At 43.6% G+C, this 24,101-nt stretch overlaps 1 protein-coding gene across 12 annotated transcripts in view; it reads right to left on the bottom strand.

Moving 5' to 3' along the window:
- Positions 1-24,101, bottom strand: part of LOC306912365 (receptor-type tyrosine-protein phosphatase mu) — a 236,320-nt gene that overhangs the window by 85,130 nt on the left and 127,089 nt on the right. For 9 of the 12 annotated variants that reach the window (XM_079488525.1, XM_079488531.1, XM_079488529.1 and 6 more), the window contains 5 exons: positions 23,632-23,734; positions 9,807-10,080; positions 4,911-4,947; positions 3,660-3,734; positions 553-688 (listed from right to left, as the gene is read on the bottom strand). In XM_079488525.1, coding sequence (XP_079344651.1) covers positions 553-688; positions 3,660-3,734; positions 4,911-4,947; positions 9,807-10,080; positions 23,632-23,734 — 625 coding nt within the window. The remainder of the gene's footprint in view (positions 1-552; positions 689-3,659; positions 3,735-4,910; positions 4,948-9,806; positions 10,081-23,631; positions 23,735-24,101) is intronic. The other 3 variants (XM_079488535.1, XM_079488536.1, XM_079488527.1) reach the window with 1 other exon arrangement.

Below are 24,101 nucleotides of genomic sequence, written 5' to 3'. Positions count from 1 at the left end.
TCCGGTGTTTGCCGAGCTTTAGCTCCCGCCGATGGCTTCTGGGAGGATAGTGGAGTGAGGCGGCTGTTCTCCGGGATGGGTCTGGGGGCTAATGTAAACTTAGCCTCCAGCTATGCGGTCATCCTTTCTCCCTCTGAGCCCTTTCATCATATTTTCTGTCTTATCTCCTCCCTGCTCACCTCCCCCCCACCCACCACCTGAACCACAGGCCTAAAGAAAAAAATAACCATCCTATTCCCATTCGGATGCCATTGAAGCGCAGTGTGTTTTGTTTGAGGGCGCCGTGGAACGGGATTAATTTTTCATGGCACACACTGTTATCTCATGGCTGTAAACAGCCTTAATGGAGCGCTTCAACATAATCTAATTAATTATTTACTATGACGCTGACAATGCAGGCAGTTTGGGGGGAGAAATACTGTAGACAAAAGGGAAAATACAAAATAAAATAAAATAAATAAATAAAACTATCTCTATGAAAGCTTGCAATGACATAAACCCCTTCCCTTCCACACAAGCCTGCAGAATCACAGTGTTATCATTTTGTCTTACCTCTTCTTCATCAGGAGCACCACTCCTAGGAATATGATGACGAAGAGGAGGATGCCGGCGATGACCCCGGCGATCTTCACCGTGTGGTCCGTCTGTTTCTCTGGCTCCACCGCGTCGGGCTTGTGCGTGGCAGCTCCTACCCGAGGAGCACAGCAAACAGAGACACACAAAACATTACATGCAGAGACAAACAGAGACACACAACACATTACATGCTTAATAAATATAGTTAACTCTGAGACTATACAAATGGAACCAAATTGGTTCCATTTGAATACTCTCAGAGTTACACAGCGGTGGCCGAACGGTTTGCGGAGCGGTCTTGTTATCGGAAGGTCGGCAGTTCGAATCCCCGGACCGGCACGTTAAAATTACCACTGCTGAAGTGCCCTTGAGCAAGGCATTGAACCCCTACCATGAAATGTTCTATGAGCAGGGTCTGGCTGTAAACAAGCATCTCGAGCTTAGTCCATTCACCCTGGGTAAACAAAGAACTTTGCTTACTTTGCTTTGCTTTTTACACCCCATCCGCACTGCCAGCGATGCGAGCGAGCGAATGATGAAATCCCATTTAGAATGCATGTTTTTCAATGACACTGTCCTGGCGTACCACAAGCGACAACGCGCCATGCAGCGACGTCGTCCACCACTCCTATATTCGCTCACAGAGTCTATTTGAGTGAGGTTTCGCGACACACCATTGGTTACAAAAGGGCATATTTAGTGGCAGTGGATTGTCTTGACTATACCCTGGGCCTAGATCATTTGATTGGTTCAGGCTACGTCGCAATGCAACGGCCGACTCTCCATATCAGGGCAGTTTTTCACACAATGAAAAACTGTCTTGACTATACCCTGGGCCTAGATCATTTGATTGGTTCAGGCTACGTCGCAATGCAACGGCCGACTCTCCATATCAGGGCAGTTTTTCACACAATATCGCCGTCAGAATAATGTCGTTCGCTCGCTATTTGCCTGTGCACAGTGTGCAGATGAGGTGTTACCAAATGGATAAATTAACATCCATTTCTTTACTTCCAGAGTGAGATAAATACTCAAGGGATTCAGCCTGCCTTGCCCGAGGGCACTTTGACAGGAGGACACATCGATTCAGGGAACAGGGATTGAGCAGGTGACCTCTGTGTCACGAGGCAGCCTCTCTAACCGCTTTGTGACTCCACAACACTATCCGCCATGACGCAAAGTTAATAACTGTATGTTATTGTTCAATATGCACTGAAGTCACAATTAATCACGCAGCGTGCATTTCGGTTCCATTCAATATGTACTTCAATGGATTCTACCGACACTTGGGGGACGTCTGGAGGTGATTATCAATACATTGGTATTTTTGAAGACCATAAATATCAATACAGCGATAGTGGCTTAGAGCAATTAGGGCATTTATTTTCCCCTATTGTTCCCCAACTCGCCACCTTCAGCCCACAGCCTTAGTGGACATCAGCGGCATGCAGAATGGTGCTGTTCTGTCGGGAGAGATAAGTCCACGGCATCTTTACCCTTGGTTAATCACGTCTGGGTCGAATGGCTGTTGGTTTGTAGAAAATGTTGGCTAGAAAACGGGGGGGAAAGATAATACTCTCTAGGAGATAAAACGGCCCGAAATAAGCAAAACATTAAATATCAGCTCGGGAAGAGATAGCGTGAAAGAAGGAGAACGAAAGAGAGAGAGAGAGAGAGAGAGTGAGAGAGAGAGAGAGAGAGAGAGAGAGAGAGAGACTAAGGGAGAGAAAGACAAAAAAAGAGGAATGAAACAAGGATGCAAAGAAAAACAGAGAGAGAGAGAGAGAGAGAGAGAGAGAGAGAGAGAGAGAGAGAGAGAGAGAGAGAGTGAGAGAGAGAGGCAGAGAGAGACAGACATTAGAAAGCAGGAGAAATGCTGCTTGGGTTAGAGCCTCTCCTCTCTGTGTGTGAGATAAGGGGGCGCACTCAGCAGAGGGAGGGGCAGACACCTTGGGGTGGGGGGGGGGGGGGGGGGGGAGAACGTTGCCGGAATCTCAACCGTCCACCTGAACAACACCATTATTCCCTGTCACCGGGGGGGTAAATTTAGAATGACAAATTGTTATGTCGCACAAATCTGTTAGACCTGGTCTTCTCCCCTCGTCCTCCTCCTCACCGGTGCCATTTTCCCTTCCCTATATCAAAGAATGAACATCCGCCCAGGAAACGGTTGTTGACATATTGTTCTATCAGCAGCCAGGCCTTCTATTTGGTTATGAGTGTTTAAGGCGGAGAGAGAGAGGGAGAGAGAGGTGTGGGACGTCGGAGAATTTCAGACAGGTTGACATATTAACAATCAGCCGTTGGACAGACAAGGACTGATTCCGTCGGCATATGGGATGCCGTTTGGCGGTCTAATCTCACGGGAACACGGGGGGGTTGCAAGAATAATCCCTGTTTGAGTTGCAAGAGTCCTGTATGTTTTCCCACTACCAGTGGAATGTTGTTTTCCCTCTCTGGCTTGAATGGAAGGGGGGGTTTGAAAGGGTGGGAGAATAATTCTTCTAAACAACTGTACAGCATTTTAAAAGTGACTGGGTAGTGTGCAGAGATGCTGCTTGCTCGGCGTAGAGTAGACTCTCCCGATACACTGTACTTTAAGTAAGTAAAAAAACATCTGCTGTGTTTTCACTCCTGTCACGACTGCAGTGGCGCACAGCATTCATCGGCGAGAAATAATGAGAAATATTCATGAAAAGAGAGGGGGGGGGGGGTTAACTCTTGTCACAAATCTGCAACTTTGACACATCAACTGACAATAGCGCCTCAAACAGGTCTTTCATGTATGGCGATAGGAGGCATCAAACAGTCTGAGACAATGTCTACAGTCCATATTAACTTAATAACACACATTTTATGCACACGCAACCAACAAACAAACAAACAAACAAAAGAAACCAACATGCACCCACAAACCCATTGCTTTTCTTTCTTCCCCTTGGGGAACAATGTTGTGTAGCCCTTGTGAGCCTATTATATAGGTGTTGAGTGTGGAGTATACCTGGTTGGAGAGACAATAATTGGGATGGGCAGGGGGGGAAGCGATAAGAGGGAGAGACTGTGCAGAAAGCTAAGGGTCTGACCTGTTAGTTGGTTGTCACCAGCCGCTGGGGCGATGCGAAGATAGGGGGTTGTGAGCTGCGTCACGAGTATGGCAGCTGAGTATAGTCAGTGTATCCAGGATGGCATGCAGAGAAGAGAGAGACAGAGGGAGAGAGACAAAGAGAGAGAGAGACAGAGACAGAAAGAGAGACAAAGGCCACACTGAAGCTGAAAACAGCCACACAAACATTTCCCGTCATCATGCGACACTGAAGCAAAAAAACAGAGTTATTGGACAGAATTTCATCTAGTTTTGTTAACTTTGTAGAGTAAAAAAAAACTATATGCTTTTCCCTCTACACAAAATATCTTTGATGAATAAAGCAGATCTGCAAGTATTTCCGCGTATTGTTTGTCTTATTTACTTAGTTGCCTATTATGACCAGAATAATGACGCTATAGGGTTTATGCGGTTAAAAAGATCAACAGTTGCTCACGTGTGGTTCGTGTCCGTGCAAGCTAGGCTAACGCGTGGTGCTGCACATTAACAAGCACAGTATGGGGAATCAACCGGGGTGATAAATTACTCATAAGCCTTGCTGTTCTACTTTTAAATTCTTCGCCTATTTTGATTGCAGGCTTATTGAGCCATGCAGATGGAGATATCTGGCCTCCACAGGAAATCCATAGCGGAGCTGCATGTGACTCCGTGGTGGAGCAGATTGCCGAGGCATGTGACAGGGGCCCTCCCACGGTGCAGAACGGAGTGTGACTAGGGCTCCCTCTGGTCTTATCAATCCCACTCAGCGATCAATAGTGCTTAGGCAGCTTCACCCTTAATGTCTGGAGCAGGGGGTATAACGGCGACATAACTAAGTGCCCACCGGCCTCGCCACACGCACAATCTGTCTCCGAATTGAGCACAAAAAAACAACAACGGTCCTTGATTGATTAATTGATTGAAGTCATTTTGATATAGCTGTTTGCTTGAATTAAATACATACAGGGTGTGCAGTATACAGTATGTGCAATTTACTCGCATTACGCACACATCAGTTTTGAAAATCATAATTCAGGAAGGCTGATAAGCTTAATGATGGCTTCGCTGACGTGAGAGTGGGTGTGTGTTTGTACGAGTGCCCAATCATTTACAGCATGTTAATGGTGTTAGTTCTCAGAACCCAGGTGCAGGGTGGGTGTTAGGAAGATCTACAGCTGCATTGATTTAAGTGGTGTTGGGCCAGAATGTCCTCGCTGGACCACACTTAATCCTGTAAGCCGTCTGCTCCTACCTTTGGTGGCGACTCGAACACAGTCGATCTTGGTCTCCTGTAGGAACAGATAGGGAGGGAGGGAGGGAGGGAGGGAGGGACACAGGAGGATGGAGAGGGATGAAAAGAGGGTGGTCAGGGATTAATATCACGCTTGCACATGCACACACGCACACACAAGCACGCAGCCACATACAGTACGACTGGACAAGAACCGACTTACAAATACCCGTGCCCACACATGCATTGTACAGTATTATTATCTCACATTGTCATTACCTCAACATTGCAGTATACTTGTTTTATTCTCTGATACTCTGATACTCAATGTATTTTTTAGATACTTTGTTCTTCCATGTTTGTATAGTATCTTGACATTTCGTCAAGCTGCGCTTAAGGGCACAGCTCAGCTATGGCTGTGCCCATGGCACCGCTCTTTGCATTGGTATATGTGTGCACTCTAGTTGTATCTTATCATATCGTATCTTACATTGTACAGTGTATAATTGTACACTGTACTGCACTGCCTTTTGTTTTATCCTTATCTATTGCACATTGTCACTGTAATGTGAATCGGATGCTGTTTCACTGCAAGCTGTGGAAAGTATAACTCTATGTGACAAATACAACTTTTTACTTTTAGCATTTTTAACACCCACAACAGCCAGAAACACACAAACCACCTCTAAGGCTCTTAATCCTGCCACCGCCACTACAGACAGTACAGAGTGACTGGATCGCAGCACAACAAAATACTTGGGAACAATCTTTTAATATTCACTATGGTCTGCTCAGCTGGATGTGACATATGGTGGGGGGCCAGGTATCTTTCTTCCTTGTTACTTCAACTACAACCAACAGTGATATTGGCACTAACTCTAACTGTGTACTTGGGTGTATGTCTATATTGTATTGATTTATTTGTATTGGTTTTTTTTTTTTACTGCTGTTGCAAACCAAATTGCCGCTTGGGGGGCATTCAAGCTCAGAAAACCAAACCTCAACAATGCATTTCTAAGACTTAAAACAAAAGTTGTGCAAGATTTTTTCTTGCACAACCCTTCCGGCACGTCGAAAGTGTTCAACAAAAATGATGTATTTTCAACAAAAAGAAAACTTTTTCCTCAGTCCAGTGTGCTTCCCAGTCCCACCTGCATCCCCCCACCCACCCCTGTCTTGTCATCGGTCGAAGCTCAACTACTGTGACACCAGACCCTGTTAGGTGCGAGACTCCACCACAGTGCAGATTAGCGGCGCCGGGCTGTTGTTGCTGATTTGACTGCCAACCATGGTTTGTCTCTGCAGCCAGCCAGTGGCTGGAAGTGCCCAGCCACCGTTTGTAGGAAACTAGAGCCCTGTGACAGCAACACAGCCATGGTTGGTCCTCAAACTGACACATTGTGTGAAGCCTGCTTCAGAATTGGTTCAGTTGAGTAAAAGTTCCAGGTCTGAGAACAACCTTGGACAAAGTTTGGACGTTTCCAAACTGCAAACAATGACACTGCTCCCCCGAATGTAAACCTTTGTGCGTATTCGATTTGTGGCGGTTTCCATGGGGAAACTACTGTACATACACCACCAGAGGTGAATAGCTTTATAGCCGCCTTGGCCATCCTACACGTCCACACGCTTTCTTTATCATGCATTATTACCAGCTGTGGTCGTTTTCAATTTGAATTGAGCATTCAGCATACTCCTAATGGTATAATAAACAGCTGACCAGAGGTTTTCTCCTAGCAACGGACTGTTGAAACCATATATGTGGACACAACTATGGCTATCAACAATGGTGCTGTACTAGACGGGGGAGAGGGGTTAAGAGGTGATGGGCACCACACAACATGAAAGAGCAGAGAGTCGTGTCCTCGTGCTTGATCTCAACTCGTATCCAATCAGAGGTGCGCAAAGCTGAGCATTGTCTGGAGATAGAGTTTCTGAAGGCCACAAGAAACACAATGAGAACAACAGAGAGAGTCTTGGCGCTATCACATGGTCAGTGCAATCATAGCTTTTCACAGTATCCTTGCTTTGAAGCTGTCAGATGGAATTTTTTTCCCAGTAAAGACATTATGGGAATCCATATGAGACATTTCATTGAAGTGCCAGCTATGTTATAAAATAAAATACATTGGGTATTATGGAAGGTTCTTGCCTTCACCAAGTGCTAATGTCACCCATTAGTGAAAGAAAATTAAACATGGTGTGTTGTTTATTGCAATGGTTCTCAAAGCCAGAACCTCGTCGGTCCTTGAGGGGTTTCCAAGGTTACATGAGGAATCAAAGGGGCCCTTATGGGTCTGTAACTCAGAGAGTGTACAAATATACTTACAATGATCGGTACATACTGTACTGTGTCAGTACAGTACGTACTTGAATGAGTGTCGGTGTGTTCCTTCACGAATAACACCTTGGATGAAAAGTCCTGTACATTCATCGTACCTTGACGTCTAAAGTGATTCTCATTTGGATGAGGCACCGTACCTTCCATTGCGATGACTGCTTAATGAGTGAGAGTGCATTGGACTGCCATGAATCAAAACCGTCCTGGACGTGCTAAAACCAATGACGGCGGTGTCTGCGTATCATTGAGATTGAGTTTTATACAGTCGACAAAGAAACTCTCTGTTCTCTCATTCCGTTTGCTCGAGGAAGACCCACAATCGCTCCGGCCCCCCACGCCCCGGAAGGTCTCAGACAGGGCGCACCTTTCCGTCTCGAGGGCAAACTCTTCTTTAATGCTATTCAGCCACTGCCTGTGCATGCCCCTGCATGCCCTTGGTTGAAGACGTGTGGGCGATGCTCAAAGAAGGGCCCACCTGCCACTTGGCAATGCTGTCGATATGCTGAACAATCGTCTGGCTCGCTGTTATTGACTGCCGGTGCTGACCCATGGTCCATGGACTACCCTGACCACCGAAAACAATACCACAGAAACTATACCACCCTATAACACCTTTCTTAGCTTAGTTTGAACATATCTCTTTTTTTTTCTTTTTCTTTTTACTTTTTTTTTTAAAATACCCAATTCTTTCACCAAGACAATTTGGATCTGATGGGGCCAGGGAGTTTTTTGCTGGTCCTCAGGGAAGGGGAAATTACTATTCTGCATGAACCCAGCAGAAGGCTGCTCAGATGGCTCAGATGAGTGCACAGTGGAGAGAGAGAGAGAGCAGTTACGGGTCTTGCTCAGGGACACTTCCACTTGGACTGGGCGTGCCGAGGGTCAAACAGGCAGCCTCTCTACCCACTCAGCCATGGCCGCCCCTCCTGCATACAATACTGAACCGTGTCATGGTGGGTAAAGTGTCCCTTAAAATCCCACTGATCAAGGCAGCGTCTTGGCACCTGGTGCTGCTGGTGCTCTATTAGAAGAGACAGGGAAAGCAGGCTTGGATAATGGGAGGTGGAGCGCATGTCACAGTCCACAATTTCACTCTGAGAGGGTGCAAATGGACCCTTACAGAGTTACAAATGGATATCGTCTCTGTCGGGTGGAAACCGCATATGTCCAAAATTGTTACTTTTCAGGATTCAAATACAAAAATAGTAAAAGTAGTACAAGCTCAAAACACTTCGTGCCTCGTTTCGAGCTTTTAAACTGCTGTTTTTCATACTTTTGTGTGACACTGTATTATGTTCAATTAGGACATTCATTTACGGAAAAAAACACAAAAAGTTAGAATATTAGGTTAGAATAAGAGGTTTCTGCCCGACAACAACGATATAATACTACTGAGGATTTTTATCGTGACACACCCCACCATGCAGAGTACAGCCATGTTTCTGTCCACTTGAGTCTAAAGCTCAACCTAACATTTAGCATTGTTTGTTGTGGACTGAGTGCTTGCTATCAAGTAAGGTACATACTTGTTTTCTAAAAAAGTGAGTATTCTCTCACAGTCCTTTGTTGGTCAGCACAACATGCTTTTCAGGTGTACTGTACTGTACTGTACTGTACTGTACTGTACTGTACTGTACTGTACTGTACTGTACTGTACTGTACTGTACTGTACTGTACTGTACTGTACTGTACTGTACTGTACTATACCATTGTTTGATACCCTCAAACAATGGCAAATGTGATGATCTATATATGTGGTGATCTATATACCATACATAGAGTATCTATATAGTATATAGATTATTATATATTTACAGTATATGTATGCAGGAATGCCATTTAACCACAGAGGAACTGTATCACAACCTAATTAACTCTTACTCCGCTAGCATTTATTGAAAAATTAGGATCTAATTCACGCCAGCATTTTTTAAATTTGAGCTCTTATTTTGAAAAGCCACAGTTCAAGTCTAGCGGAAGTAGCTTATCCTAGGACGCTCGACGGAGCCGAGACAGGCCTTGTTTACATGATCGATCTATGCCGGTGCACTGGAGAGCTCCACATCGCCGGCTCTGTGCCGTCAAAGAAACGCTGTTTTGACCAAAATGCCATCTGGGACAAGGAATAGCAGATACAGGCGATTGAAAGAAACGGATAGAATGGATTATTATGGCGACGACGATCTAAGATGGGCGATCCAGTGCTGTGCTAACAACAAAGCTAGCTAACCGGCTAACGTAAGTAGCATTATGGCTCGATCGATCGAATGCACTATAAAAGCGCAATTGCCATTAATCTTCGGCAATGGCGTTAAACGTCAGTATCAAAATTAGGCTTCAATTGACAATAATCTTCGGCAATGGCGCTATAGGAGTTAAAGGACCACCCCTTTTATAATAAGTCTTCTGTGTATTTCTCTGTACCCTATTTCTCCTGTGAAACAATGATTCACATTATCGGGCGTACAGGTTGAAATGGTCAAATCTTCCCATTAATATCTGCATTGTAAGACACTATTGCCAGGGACGACTCGAGTGACGACCTGTATAAATAAACGGTTGGTTAAACAACGCACCCCGTTGGCTGTGCTGACAGCCTGGTAGTAGACACTGTAGCTCTTCTGAGGCAACAGAGGAGCGTTCCAGTAGCCGCTGTAGCTCTTGTTGTCCCCGACGGTGAAGGGCTGCGGGGAGTGGATGCCCGTGGCGGGGAACTGGGCCGTGAAGTAGTACTGGGAGTTGAGGAGTGTGGCGTTCTGGAAGTGGATGGGCACCGGGTAGCAGCGCAAGATCTCCGCTGTGCCTCTCGCCCTGCGAGGACGCTCCTCCTCGACCACCACCTGGTAGGCACTGGAAAACGCAAGACCTTCCATCAGTTGAATGCATTAAACATTTACATTCACTTGAAAAAAGGACAGTATAGACAGGACATAATGGAGACAGTACATGACACATTCAGGCCATTCAGAAACGTGCTCACCAATCCATCTCCCAGGGGTGTAGCGCATTGAAATGAAGATAGACTGCTGCATTCTTGGCCGATACTAGTACTACTACTAAGTGCCAGAACATTCTACTTTCTATAGTACAGTATTACGAAGATAACAAAGCAGCCTAGAGGGGTGCATACTGTAGATGAGCTGTGGCACATTGTCTTTCTGATTTGGTCTTGTCTGCAAAATGAATCTAAATAAATGTAACCACCTCATTCAGCAGTTGTAGCACCTAACAGAGGCCATTACATGTTAGACCATTCTTTTTCCACAAATAATAATCCATCATCATCATCATCTATAATTTGTGACTAATACACACAAGCAAGAATAGTCATTTTAGTCATAATCATGCAGCCCTAACTTGTACATGCTGTACGGTACATACAAATAGACTGATGTCGTCATTCTATTAGTTTTGCAGTTGCTAGTGGATCTAAAATAAAAACTCTTACGTTACTAGTTTACTTAAAGGTTAATACAATATTTGGTTCATGGAGGATCTAAAATTATGTGGTTTGGTATGTGGCTTTGAATTGTTTGGGGAAAACATATCAGTATTAAGATCATTTGTACAAAGGGGCCATCCAAAGATATATATTTATTTTCCATGGAAGGCAAAACTGAGGTAAAGGCAAAGGCAGAACCTTCCAACATCTCTGGCTTTTTCCCAAGTGCATTTTGAGAAAAATTTGCATTGACACAGGACAGGGCCCACGACTTTATTTGCCGTTTCATTATTCAACAACTCAAAAGGTCAACGTCTCTTTCTATTTCCTCTCCATCCCAGCCTGGTGTTTAGCTAGATCAAAACTGCAGCCCCTCTATGCCTCTCACAGAGATGACATTGTCTCCATGTGGGCCACTTAGCTGGAGGAGGCGGGAGACTGGCAGTCTTATAGATAGCCACGTTAGTATGCGCCTCACATCCACCTGTTAAATCTATTGAGTCACTGACTGACAAAGAGGCTGTTTACAGGTGCCATGGAGAAAATACCAGACCCCGATTCGAGACTCACACTTGCGCCCATTAAAACCATAGGAACCCTAGGAACCCCTATGCTGGGACAAACATTTGGCGAAAATGGCGGTTAGCACATTTGCACAAAGATATTTGGGTTCGGTGTAAAAGGGAAAAATGGATGGGGCCGCCTAGTATTGACATCTGGGGGACACCAGTCAACAAGGTATAAGCAAGCTAGGTTATTTTGTATAGCAGGTTTCAAAACAAGGCATTGCATAAAACTCTAAGCATTGAGATATCAAGACACAGAGCAAAAGAAACACATTATGTGAATGCAATAAAAATAAGTAAAAAATAAAACAGAAAACACAAGGGCTTAAACTTACTGGGCAGAAGAATTTAAAAATCAATAAATCTCAATAAAAGGCAGCTGCAAGTAGAAAAGGATTTAGCTTTGATGTAAAAGAACCGAGTTGTTGCAGACCTGCAGTTTATTGGGAGTTTGTTCCAGAATGAGATATGTGGTTCTTAAAAACTGAACTTTGTTTCTCTTTAGTTCTGATTCTGGGGACAGAAAACAGACCTGTCCCAGATGACCTGAGACCTGAAGTTCAGAAATGTATTTTGGACCTAAACCTTTATATTATTTATAAACAGCAGTAGTATTTTGAAATCAGTTTTTTGGACAGACAGGTAGCCAATGTAAAGCTCTAAGAACTAGAGTGAAATAAGGTTTAAGTGACGCCACATGAGGTTTGCATTAAAAACAAAATAGAAAAACTCTAGATAAGGTTGGGTAATTAAGATATTGCACTCATTAAATTATTAAAATGATTTTCCTTATACTGTACGTACAGTAAGGGATAATCTGTCTACAGTCATAGCTTATTATGACCTTTGTAGAGCTTAAGGCTATAGCCTTTTCATTACTTTTCTCAGAACTATAAAAGCGGTTCATTCATTCATACGTGGAAGCATCACCAAAATAAAAATATATCTACTTGCATGACAAACCATGTCTAAAAAAAACATCATTAACGTGCAGTTCGGATCACACGCTTGACATGAGCTGGGGGGCCGCGTGAACCGACCCGAGCGCGAAGATGTAGTGTACTGTATGTTGTTGACTAATGGTAATCTGACCTTTGGTTAAAGCTAATCCGCAATAAATTCTGGGTTTGTCGGGAGCCGCATGAAAAGGTTATCTGGAAATAGAATATGCAGTGTATATAAATATAGTTAATTAAGTTACACAAGTCCGCCTCAAGCATCCTGCGTTCCCTGGCCTCGCTGGCACACCGCCCACGCCGGAGGGCCCTCGTTACTGAAACGTCACGCGGATCTCAGCAGAAAATTCAGCGGCACCGTAATCGCCGTGTTCCAAAACACCAAGAAATGATCAATTGTTCCCAGCAGACGGCGTCGGGTGATTAAACATCCCTCTTGGCTGTACAGCATGTGATCTTTAACCCTATAGTTTATCATAAAGTGCTCCCCGTGTCATTAGCGAGCCCCTCTTGAGCTGGTCTGCTTGGGTGTGGCCCGATTCCTCAGAGCGCTCCCGTTTAGAGTGAAAATGGGAGGTGATGAAATATTTAATCGTGCTGAGAGTTGGCGGGAGAAGCCAGCCCTTAATTACCGTCCCCTATTGAGAGCGGAGGTCAGAGGTCGGGTGGAGTAAGTAGCCGCAAAGCGGAGGAGAGATGGTATGGGGGAGGAAGCTACTGTAGGTGGAGAGTCAGCACTGAGGGCAGTCACACAATGGATAGGATTCGTTAAGAGTGCTCCTCAACAAATGCTACACAGTGGATCTTATTTCTATCAAACCCTTTCACGTGTTCTGCAGTTTGTAGATCTGGTATTTTGCAGATTTTCCCCTATTATGACATGCCCAGATTCTAAATGTGTGCAATGAAATCTCATCTTAAAAGAAAAATCACACCTGTGTGAAGTGAGTGGTGCAACTCTGTGTGGGGGTCCCCGGGGGGACTCCGGAACTTCCAGACCCACAGGAACGCGCACAGGGTGGTGCCCAGTTCCGGCGAGCCGCCCCGCGTCCGAAACGGTTGAGAAATGACAGAGTTACCGTGTGGGGGTCCCCAGGGGGTCCCTCTACTGTACTGTACTGTACTGTAGTACTGTACTGTACTGTCCCACCCGAAATCATATACAGTTAATATGTGTGTATGTTACTCTCGACTTCCGGGGCTCGCATGAATGCAGACCAGCCTCTCGTCTTTAGCATAAATAAAAAGAACGGTTTTGCTACTCATCAAAACAAAGGCGGGGTGTGTCATTAGAAAGCCTACTTTCCTTAGTGGAAGCACTCTGAGCCCCCCACCACACGTATAAAAGGTACTTTTTGGCCAGAAAGGGATTCTATGAGGCAATTCTCTGGGCAATATCGGTAGAAGGCGCAGTGGAGTAACTAAAAGTATTTTTTTCCCGGTGGAAACAAAATCCCCTTTTGGCCAAAAAGTGCGGTTTATACGTGTGGTGGGGGGCTCAGAGTGCTCCCACTAAGGAAAGTAGGCTTTCTAATGACACAACCCACCTTTGTTTTGGTGAGTAGCAAAAACGTTATTTTTATTTACGCTAAAGACGAGTGGCTGGTCTGCATTCATGCGAGCCCCGGAAGTTGAGAGTAACATAGCTCTAAATGCAACGCATTCGAGCTATGGACCAGAGCTACCTATAGGAGTGGTACGTTGCACCACTCAAAAAGGACAAGGTCACACAAATATGGGCATCCTGGATCAGAGATAACACAAACGATGAGGCCGCAACAAAATATGCCAGAGTACAACTCTGACAGCTACCAATCTTCAGCTACTTTTTAACTTATGTTGTTACTGTGTATATTTTTTTATTCATAACCTATACTGGGGTAGTTGATATTCCAAATCAATCTGCAGATTGTGAAATGAGAACAAAACCCTCCCCCTGAGTGGCTCCATGATGAACCATGACTTGAGTATGCAGTTAGAACAGGCCCTGCTTTCCTTTCCTCAGGCAAAATATCAAGTGCCACAGGCTACAAGGCTCCAAGGCTGAGGCTGAGTCTTGTAATGTGGAAATCTCAAATACCGGTACGTCTCTGCATTTCTGCAATCTCTGCAGATATCAACACCTGCCTCTCAATGGATTTGCAATCCGACACAAATATTTTTCGTCATTGTAAGTCTCGGACATAGTAATGCCCACATTCCCCGAGTTGAATGTACTTAATTTTGTAGGTGTTGAACAGATGTAGGTCTATGAACATGGCTATTCAAAGGACATTATTACCGCTAGCCTTGAGAAATATAACCTCTTGCTCCTATAATGATTGGATTGGATTTGAGGTTTCATGGTCCCCATGGAGCAATTTGCATTGCAACAGTAGTGAACACAACCAATACACATCATACAACAACTAATACATTAGTAAAAGGAAGAAAATAAATAAAAACATACATGCATACAAAACTTACAGTGGAAGTCATCATAATAAAATTGCAATAAATAATTTAAAAGCAGTAAGAGTCCATTGTCACTGTCGAGCAGAAACCTTGCATCTCCATCTTTTCAGTTTTTTTTTTTTATCAATTTCATACCTTGTCATATGACAGTTTCACGCACAAATCTGTGAAAATAGCTGATCTACAAGTTTAAAATGTGTCACATTCACAAAATGTTTTCAGCTTGCAGATCTGCTTTACGCTATGTTCGAAAAATGGTTGAAATGTTTCAGCTACAGTAGGCCTATAATGATGTGCCCAAAATAGGGATGTCAGGTTGAAAGTAGTTAAATGTGTCTGTGGGCTACAGTCTAATGTCTGAGTTTTTTATTTATTTTGTATTTTTATTTTCATAAATCAATGCTATTGAACACCCTTTACGGCCGGGCTCCACCGGGCGCGTCAGCGTCGCGTCTCCGTCACCGTCAGGGAATGTTCCCTTTTTAATCAATGAAGGGTGGCTCCACTGCCCGCGTTGACGGAGACGCGACGCGTGCATTAAAATTGAACCGGTGCGTTTTTTGACGCGACGCGACGGAGACGCACCGCGTCCGGTGGAGCCCTGGCGTTACATGTGTTGGTTTAACCAAATGCTTCTGAAAAAGCCTCTTAAATCCATTGGACCCTCAAACTGTCTGCTAAAGCAACTAACTCCACCACCTCTCCCCCTCTCATGCAAGTCATTGACAATATATATAAAGTGGCAAAACCAACTTTGATGAGGCCGTATATAAGGTTTTCTTCATTTCCTGAAAAATGTATATTTCTCATTTCCTGAAAAATGAACATTTTGGAGTTAGGTGGTTTCTTCCAGACAGCAGAGATATGACAGTGTGAGTGATAATGTGAACTGATGACTTTTAATGTTAGATATTTGCAATCGGCGTGATTATTTTTGCTGTAATTACTGCAACTGTCATGTTAAATATGTCACTTTGAGCAGATGACACCTTGTCACCACATGCTGAGTTCACAATTATTACATTATGAGTAATTTGACAGACCAGAGTCATTTAGTCACATGCTTGATTTAGCATGACACGAATGAGCAGCGAAAATACAACAACGGAGGAACTACAATGGAAACCATCATCGCAAAGAACACAAATATATGTAGGCTATTCTTTGCTCTGGTTGTATAAGAACCAGAGCAGTGTCAGGCTATTTCCTTTTCACTTTAGTTGTGGTAATAAATCTACAGCAGTGGTTTTCAATTTTTTTGTGCCCAATGCACACCAAAAGGCATGTCAAAATCTCAGTCTAAATAAATAAATAAAGTAAAAGTAAAGGACGACAGAATAGATTGCAAATGGTTAGTATACTATATATACTATACTTTACTGTATATGTTCAGATATATTTTAGGGTGAATCATTTTTCTCTGCATTGGGAAATGAGCCTACCAGTGTGCATCGGCAGCTACTGCTCTACAGATGAGCCTACCAGTGTGCATCGGCAGCTACTGCTCTACAGATGAGCCTACCAGTGTGCAACGGCAGCTACTGCTCTACAGATGAGCCTACCAGTGTGCATCGGCAGCTACTGCTCTACAGATGAGCCTACCAGTGTGCATCGGCAGCTACTGCTCTACAGATGAGCCTACCAGTGTGCCTTGGCAGCTACTGATCTACAGATGAGCCTACCAGTGTGCATCGGCAGCTACTGCTCTACAGATGAGCCTACCAGTGTGCATCGGCAGCTACTGCTCTACAGTTACTTTAAATGATGCTGCTATCAAACTACCAAACTTTAACTAGCTTATGCTGCTACTGCTAGGCAGCAAAGTGAAGTCTAACAGCTGATGCCGTGATGCGTCATTTATACTTTAGATTTTGCAAATGGGTAATCTATATTAGAGCTGCTCTGATCGATCGGCCACGATCGGTGAACGGCCGACATTCACGATCTGGCGAAACCAATCTTTTATACCATTTAAGTGTTATAAATGTCAATCAGAAATATAGTATAATATTGTTTTGCATCTTTGTGACAGGGCTAAACATTCTCCCCTTCCTCCGTTTTGATGAGGGTTTTACTTTTCACATATAATCATTTTGGAAATATTGCTTGGTTCCCTCCTTCCTCCCTTTTTTTTCGCTATACCAAATCTCTTCACTGAAAATGACAGATCCATATGGCATATGCTCATTGCAATGCATTGCAACATGAGCTTGTAGATCTTCTATTTTCGCTGAATGTTCGCCATGTCGATAATAGGGATGCAAGGGCCCAAGTGGTTAAGCCAGACTTATACAGTGTCTCGTGCCAAAAATAGCTGATCTACAAGCACAAAATGTAGCGCATTGCATTGCATTGTGATGCATTACACGACACTGGTGGGCAACTAAGTGTAAACGTGGCTTTAGTGTTCTCCGCTCCTGCATCGACAGCCCACAAACCTTCACAAACAACAAACAGATAATACCACTGTCATGGGATTCAAAGGAAACCTTCAGCAAAGGTATCCTGCTGCTCACACCACGCATCCTGCATGTGAAACTTCCCCATAATTGCGGTTAATTTCTCAAACTCCCGCAATCCCCTGCATCTCTCTCCAAACAGAGGATGGAACAGACACACAGGGAGTGACAAAGAGAGAGACGTGTAGAAGCGGATGGAGACCGGGGAGAAGAAGAATGGAATAAGCTGTTGAAAGTGGTCTGCCAGCGGGGCCAGCAGGCCTGAACCTGCATCCCGGCAGCAGCGCCGCAACCCGAGCTGACACCAATTAGGCCTCCTCCCGCCTGGCTGCCCGATAGATTTCAGCCCGGTTCGCCATGTGACGCCGACCAATTATGGCGGATTGACTTGGCATCGACTGGATTGTGACCTGAAACTCAGATTTATTTTTCACGTGGGCTGATAGGGGAGGAACTCGGGGCTGTTTGAGCAGATGAAGGAAGGGGTACATCGGAGCATTTCAATCACTGCGTACCTCCCACCCTCTCCCACTCTCTCCCTTTCCCTCTCTCTCACCCACTCCCACACATTGCCTCTACCTCGTTCTCCCTCACTCTCTCTTTAATGCTAATCGGTTCACCTAGCTGCTCGCTCACGTTATCGAACCGGCGAGATTGTGCTATAGTGGCCCTATATCTGTCTGATTTAAGAGGTGTCGTAAGTAACACACATCTCCTGACCCAGCATCCAGTCTGCATCGCCTCTTCTCCTCACACTTTATCTGTCCCCGGTGTCCATAAACCATTAAAGCAAACAAATTAGAGGGTGCCATACATACATTACATTTGCCGCTAAGCGTTTCAAATGGTGAAATGCATCAGCCTTTGTCACGTCTGTACAGCTATTACCCGCTGAGATGTAGCAATCAAAGAAAGTTTGTGCCTATTTTGGGACTGTAAAAACAAAATCACTTAACTGATTTCAGGCTACAGTATATGGCTTGTTAAGATAATACAACGCCACAGGGTAGGAGCTATATGCTGGGAATCCAGTTTGCAGCATCCAGCGCCCACAAGGTTGGAAGTGTTTACATGTGTGTGTGTGTGTGTGTGTGTGTGTGTGTGTGTGTGTGTGTGTGTGTGTGTGCGCGTGCGTGCGTGCGTGCGTGCGTGCGTGAGGTTGCACAAGGAAAAGGTTAGAGTAGCAAAGAGAACAAGGCCTGTTTTAGCAGTGTGAATGATAAGGAAAGCATCCCCCCCCCCGGCTCCCCCCTCAGAGGCATGTAAACACTCATTTTAATGCTGGGTAGTGTGGAGGCGTCTTCTGGCCCTGACAAGAGGCCATTGCAAACATTATTTTAACACGACATGACTGATCGACAGATCGCTAATCCTCTTAAAAAACAGCGTCCCCTCTGGTAAAAAGAAAGTGTTCCCAGCTACATGTGTCGTCACCCCCCAGAGATTACTTAGCCAAATCCATCCCGCACATTTTAAACACATTAGCGAATACACAAATATGAAGAAATACTGTAAGGTTCTTCCCCGAGATAGATCTAATGTATGCAGCGGGAGTGTGCTGGAGTGAAAGTGACACTCTATCGTGTCTTATTGCCTTTTTCTTTTTTTTAATGAACTGAATATTATCGTTTGATGTTCCTGTGTCCCCCCTCACTGTCCCCCCCCCCCCTTCTCTACCCCCTCATCCTGTATCACAGAAAAACATCTGCTATTTGAAATTCAAACGTCTGGAGCTTGCATTACTTCCCAAACCCAATCAGTGTGCAAGATTGCATTACAGAATCAGGTCTCTCTCCGCTGTGCTCAGCTCCTCAGTAACACTGTACTACTGTACACCACTGCCACCCCTCCGGCAAAAACGAAGCCAGATTTATACTTAGTTGCCCGCCCGTGTTGTGCGCCGAAAATGGCGATCTACAAGCTCAAATGCGCTGCGGCGCATTCCACCAGTATCTCGTCTTGAGCCTGCATCATAATCCTCTTTGCCATTCACGGCCACCATTTTTATTTATTTTTTCACCCTTTTTTAACAATTCGTATTTCCAGGAGATCGGACACATGAAGCACGTGTTGCAACCTGCCTGAAGATTTAATACTTCGCTGTGATCAAAGGATTACTTCATTAGCTCGCAGGTTGGAGTTGTTGAATGTACACGTACAGTACTGAATCCCATTGATGTACAGCGAGGAAATTGTTTAAGGCACGACACATACTCCTACAAATACCAAATCTCCATATCAAAAAGCATTGTGATTCTTTATTAATGAGCGCGGGTTTTGTATCACAGTATAAAGCTCATTAGATAACAATAGCTATGTTTAGGATTATGTGGTAAAGCATTAGCAAACAATTACAGTATGTCCCTGCTCATACAACAGACTCATGAGTTATGGGGGTTGTGTGTGTGTGTGTGTGTGTGGGGGGGGGGGGGGGGTGGGGGGGGGCACTCATATAACATGAGCTTTTAGATATTATCTCAAACGACAAATCTAAGGCTTTCATCTGGTTGTAGCGGCGGGTCAAACGATCACGGCTTTTTTGCGGTAAACAAAAGAGCGAGCCCAGTGCGCTAATTAATGGACGCTCTGGTTCGGCTCCTCTAACGGCTGCTCCGTTAATTATAATTAGCGCTTTGTAATTAGCCCGGTGAAAGAATGGCAGACTGACTAAGGCCCTCTGAATTGTACCTGAGAGAAGATTAAAAGCGGATCGCTCTGTCTTTTCCGTTCGGGTCCTTCACCCCACTCGGCTGCCAGGGTATTAATCTAGGCAGCTGCGACTACGGTAAACATGAGTTGACAAGCCTGACTAAAGATCTCTGTGGTGTAATCTTTAAAGGACTCTGATGAGTTGATAGTGTAAAATTCACTTTTACAGCTAGCGTAAGCGTCAGATGAAAGAGTCAGCCCAAATCTGCCCCTGGTTGTTTATCATGTTTTATTATTCAAGATGCTACTGTACATCCTCTAATAGAGGCACACAGTTTAATCTGGGCATTTGCAGAAAAAATACACGTGAAGCTACAGTACTGTACAAGACTTGGTTAATGGAATTGCATAGTCTTACTCAATTACATGTCTTTTTATACTCGACTTCATGACAGGCTGAACAAATTACACAACAGACGTTGCAATAGGGTTCAGCGGTATTATAAAAGTATGTGGTTGTGGTGATAGGGAGGCATGTATGTTCCTGTTATTTCCAGTGCATACAGTATCTGTAGGAATGGGCCGTGTATTAGCAGCAGTGACCACTTATTAGCTAGACATTAAAATATATATGATGGACACTCTGCTGACTTAGCAATGTGAGCGGTAATGGTTGAAGTTCAGCCTGATGGAGCCCACATCCTTTCGACCTGTTGAAGTTATCTGCTCTAGTGATTGGCCAATTAGAACAATCCGAAAACCTTGTAGCGCCCTTTGCATCTAGGCCGTCTAGTTTCGGATGGAATCTAAGGGTATGAGACTGAATGATGGAGGGGAAAAACTCACAATCAGCTAGAAGAATAAATATACAATTATACAGTAGCTACTATGAGGGAAAGGGGAAAGGAAAGAGAGTATTTTCTGATCCCCAGGGCTGTGGGACATTTATTTTAAATCATACTGTAGTTAAGACATACTACTTAAGACATACTCTATAAATGCTATTCATTGAACAAAGAAGATCTTTCTGAGGATTTGAACAACACCATATGACAGGGTCATTAAATCGGTAAAGATTGTGAAATGAAAAAAATATATAATCTTCAAGCTGAAAGAATCTTTATGTTTCCCAGAAGCAAACAACATCCTATTGGCTTGTGTCCAAACATTTGGCATTTAAACCACCATGGTGCAGCTCATCTCATTATGATTGGTGCGAGTGAATGTTCAAGCCTGGCAGAATGCTTTCCCTGACGACTGACGATGAGGTGAGCATTAACGTTGACTTGTGTCCAAGAATTTGGCCATTAAACTGAACAGTTGTACAGCGTGTCAAATAAACAATGCCTAATAAATAAACGTGAAGAATTCATCATGCCACGATATTCATCAGAAGCCATGAAGGGTCAGAAGGGGAGCCAAAATATTGGCTTTTGGTTTAATCTGCCCAGTGGCACAATTCGTCCAATTAATTTCTATTCAGTCAATGATCAGCTCTGGAACAATGCTTATTTCCCCCAAAGACTGTCATGAAATGAGTAAGCCAAAATGTTTAATTGTGTCCGTGGGATTTACATCTAAAGCTGCAATCCATAAACTTTTAATCTGTATGGTCGAGTACTGTATGTTAATACAACTAACACAACTACAGTAGTTGTAGTTGGTCTATCTGCTCCACAAACACATTGTATGATGAATGCTGTTCTTTCCTCTGCTTAGGATAATTCAAAGAACAGCTCTCATTCCTCGTTCCCCATGCAACAATGATCTGACACACCAAACATCTCTTTCAAAATGTTTCTAAAGACACAAATTGATACCTCAAACTTCAAATAGATACCTTTTTCCGAAACATTTGATTATTTTTTTAATTTTTCTAGTGTATTTTTTGGAAAACTTTTATTATTATTATTATTTTTGTTTTTCTATTTTCCAATTGTGATTACGTTTTGGTTAATATTTGTTTCATATGCAGTGAGATTTCACTTATTTACGCATTGGTGGCGCTATAACAGGCCAATGTAAAAAAGGGGATATATTCCTCAGCCTAGTAGGAAAGTGCGTGAAAGATTTCACGTAAATTGCACGCTGCGTTCATGATTTGAGGCTTTTTGTTCAAAACGGGCCAATCCTGCAAACTTTGAAAGCCAATGTTAGCCAATTTGGATGGAATATGAAATATCGGACAGATCCGTCTTGAGCACATGACTATAGAGATACTGTGTAACGATTTGCAGGATTTTTGGACCAAATCTGGAAGGGTTATATGCCAAAAAATGTGTTTTACAAAAGCCAGCCTCCTGGTGGCGCTATAACAGGCCATTCTGGACAATTTGGGGCAGAGGTTGCAGTGTTGTTTTAGTCATAGTCTCTTCAATAGTTTCCATTTAGTTTCAGTCACATTTTAGTCACCTGGAATGCTTTAGTGTTAGTCTAGTTTTAGTCGACTAAATATCATAAGATTTTAGTCGACTAAATCTACAGTTGATTTAGTAGACTAAAATGTATTTTGGCGGGCCTTGATGCCGTCTTAATGACCGATTTTACACTTGCTGAAAATCTACAAGCTCATGTTGTGAGCTTGTAGATCTGCTATCTACAATCGATCTGCTATCTACTAACATTTTAGTCTATTTTTTATTTAAAATCGACAGTATATTTAGTCATAGTTTTAGTCATCATGGCTTAGTTTTTATTTAGTTTTTATGCAGTTTTTGTCAGTGAAAAAAGGTAGTCGACGAACATTTTTCGTCATAGTATTAGTCGACGAAAACAACACTGCATCGTTGGCATCTAGGGAGTGTGTGTGCAAAGTTTGGCATCGACCGGGTTAATGTGCCGGAGATTAGCTGGTAACGGACGGACACACAGACGGACGGAGTGCAAAACATACTCCATGCCTTCGGCCTGGTGGAGACAATAAGGTTTGGTCAGTATTGGAGTCTTGGACATACAAGGTTTCCACCCGACAGCAACGATGATATGGTGCTTTAAATTGAATTGACTTGGCTTGAATATTGGCCACAGATTCTGTGTTAAGACCAAACACAGGTTTTTTTTAATGAAGTGAATGATTATTCCTGTGTTGCCTAGAACAGAACAGAAGCCTACAGTATAGTGGCTGAGGGCGAGCAGCCCAGCACATAAAAGAGCTAGGTGTACTGTAAAGACGTGAGATCTCAAAGTTACTTTAGCCTCGGCTAGGCTGGGCTTTGATCTCATCTTCAAAGGCTCCCGTTCTTTTCTTTTTTTTTTTACACAGGATCAAAATCCACAAACAAAAACAAAAGTTCAAAAGATTACAAACTGAGATATGTACATCACCGAAATTACCTGGCAACTTCTCTGAGGATGGCCTATGAGTTATAACGTGCTTGCCCTCAATGAACACAGTTCTCCTGCATTGTAATCCCTTTCAACTCATGTCCCCTTATTTCATCACTATAGGAAAAAAAGTATAAAATAGGTCTTAAATGAGGTGTATGGTTTGTTGCAGTGGTGGTCAATACTTTTCAATACTCAAATGTTGCCTCCACTACAATTATTTGAAAACTTTAGTTGATTATTATTATTATTACAAAACCACTTAAGACCTATGTATGTACTTTTGCAATTTGAAACTAACCGATCTACAAACTCACAACGCATTGTGATCTGCCATTTTTATATTTTGATGCCAATACTTTTGTACTTTCACTCAAGTACATTTTGAATACTGCACTTAAAACGTAACATATTTCTACAATAGGGTATTGATACTTTTATGTGAAAACATGTGAGTAGGCTACTTCCTCTGATTTGTTGTGCGTGCGTGCGTGCGTGCGTGCGTGCGTGCGTGCGTGCGTGCGTGCGTTCTCTTTCATGTTAAAGCCTACCTGACAGGTGCGCCTCTGCTCTGGGCAGGTTTCAGCAGGACAGTAACTGTGGTGTCGGTCTGGTTGAGAGAGGACTCCTGGTCGTAGGGCGGCATCGACGGTGCTGCGGAGCAAAAGAAAGGGGGCGCTATTTTACAACATACACAGAGGGATAGAACTGTATTACCCAGAGGAAACTCAGTTATCATAGCTTGCATGGCAGTCTCCAAACGTGTCGCGCTGCTGTGTGTTGTGAGCTCAGCTCTGTACAGATATGTACAGTGGTAATACTAACAAAAAGTTAGTATAAAGATAGTATAGAGATGACGTAGCATCCAATAATCCTATGACAATAAAATCCAGAGTGTTAATTTAAGAGAGCGAGAGTGTAAGGACTGTTGCAACTCAGAATGAAATTAGAACTCTGGATTTCACTGTGCACAAGGGTGTTATCAAAGCTGTTACCAAGAACAGGTGTGTTCTGTCTGAAT

Source organism: Electrona antarctica (assembly GCF_951216825.1).
Source record: "Electrona antarctica genome assembly, chromosome: 19".
Taxonomy (NCBI): domain Eukaryota; kingdom Metazoa; phylum Chordata; class Actinopteri; order Myctophiformes; family Myctophidae; genus Electrona; species Electrona antarctica.
Note: the sequence above shows the minus strand (reverse complement) of the source record. Positions and strands in the feature narration are given on the sequence as shown.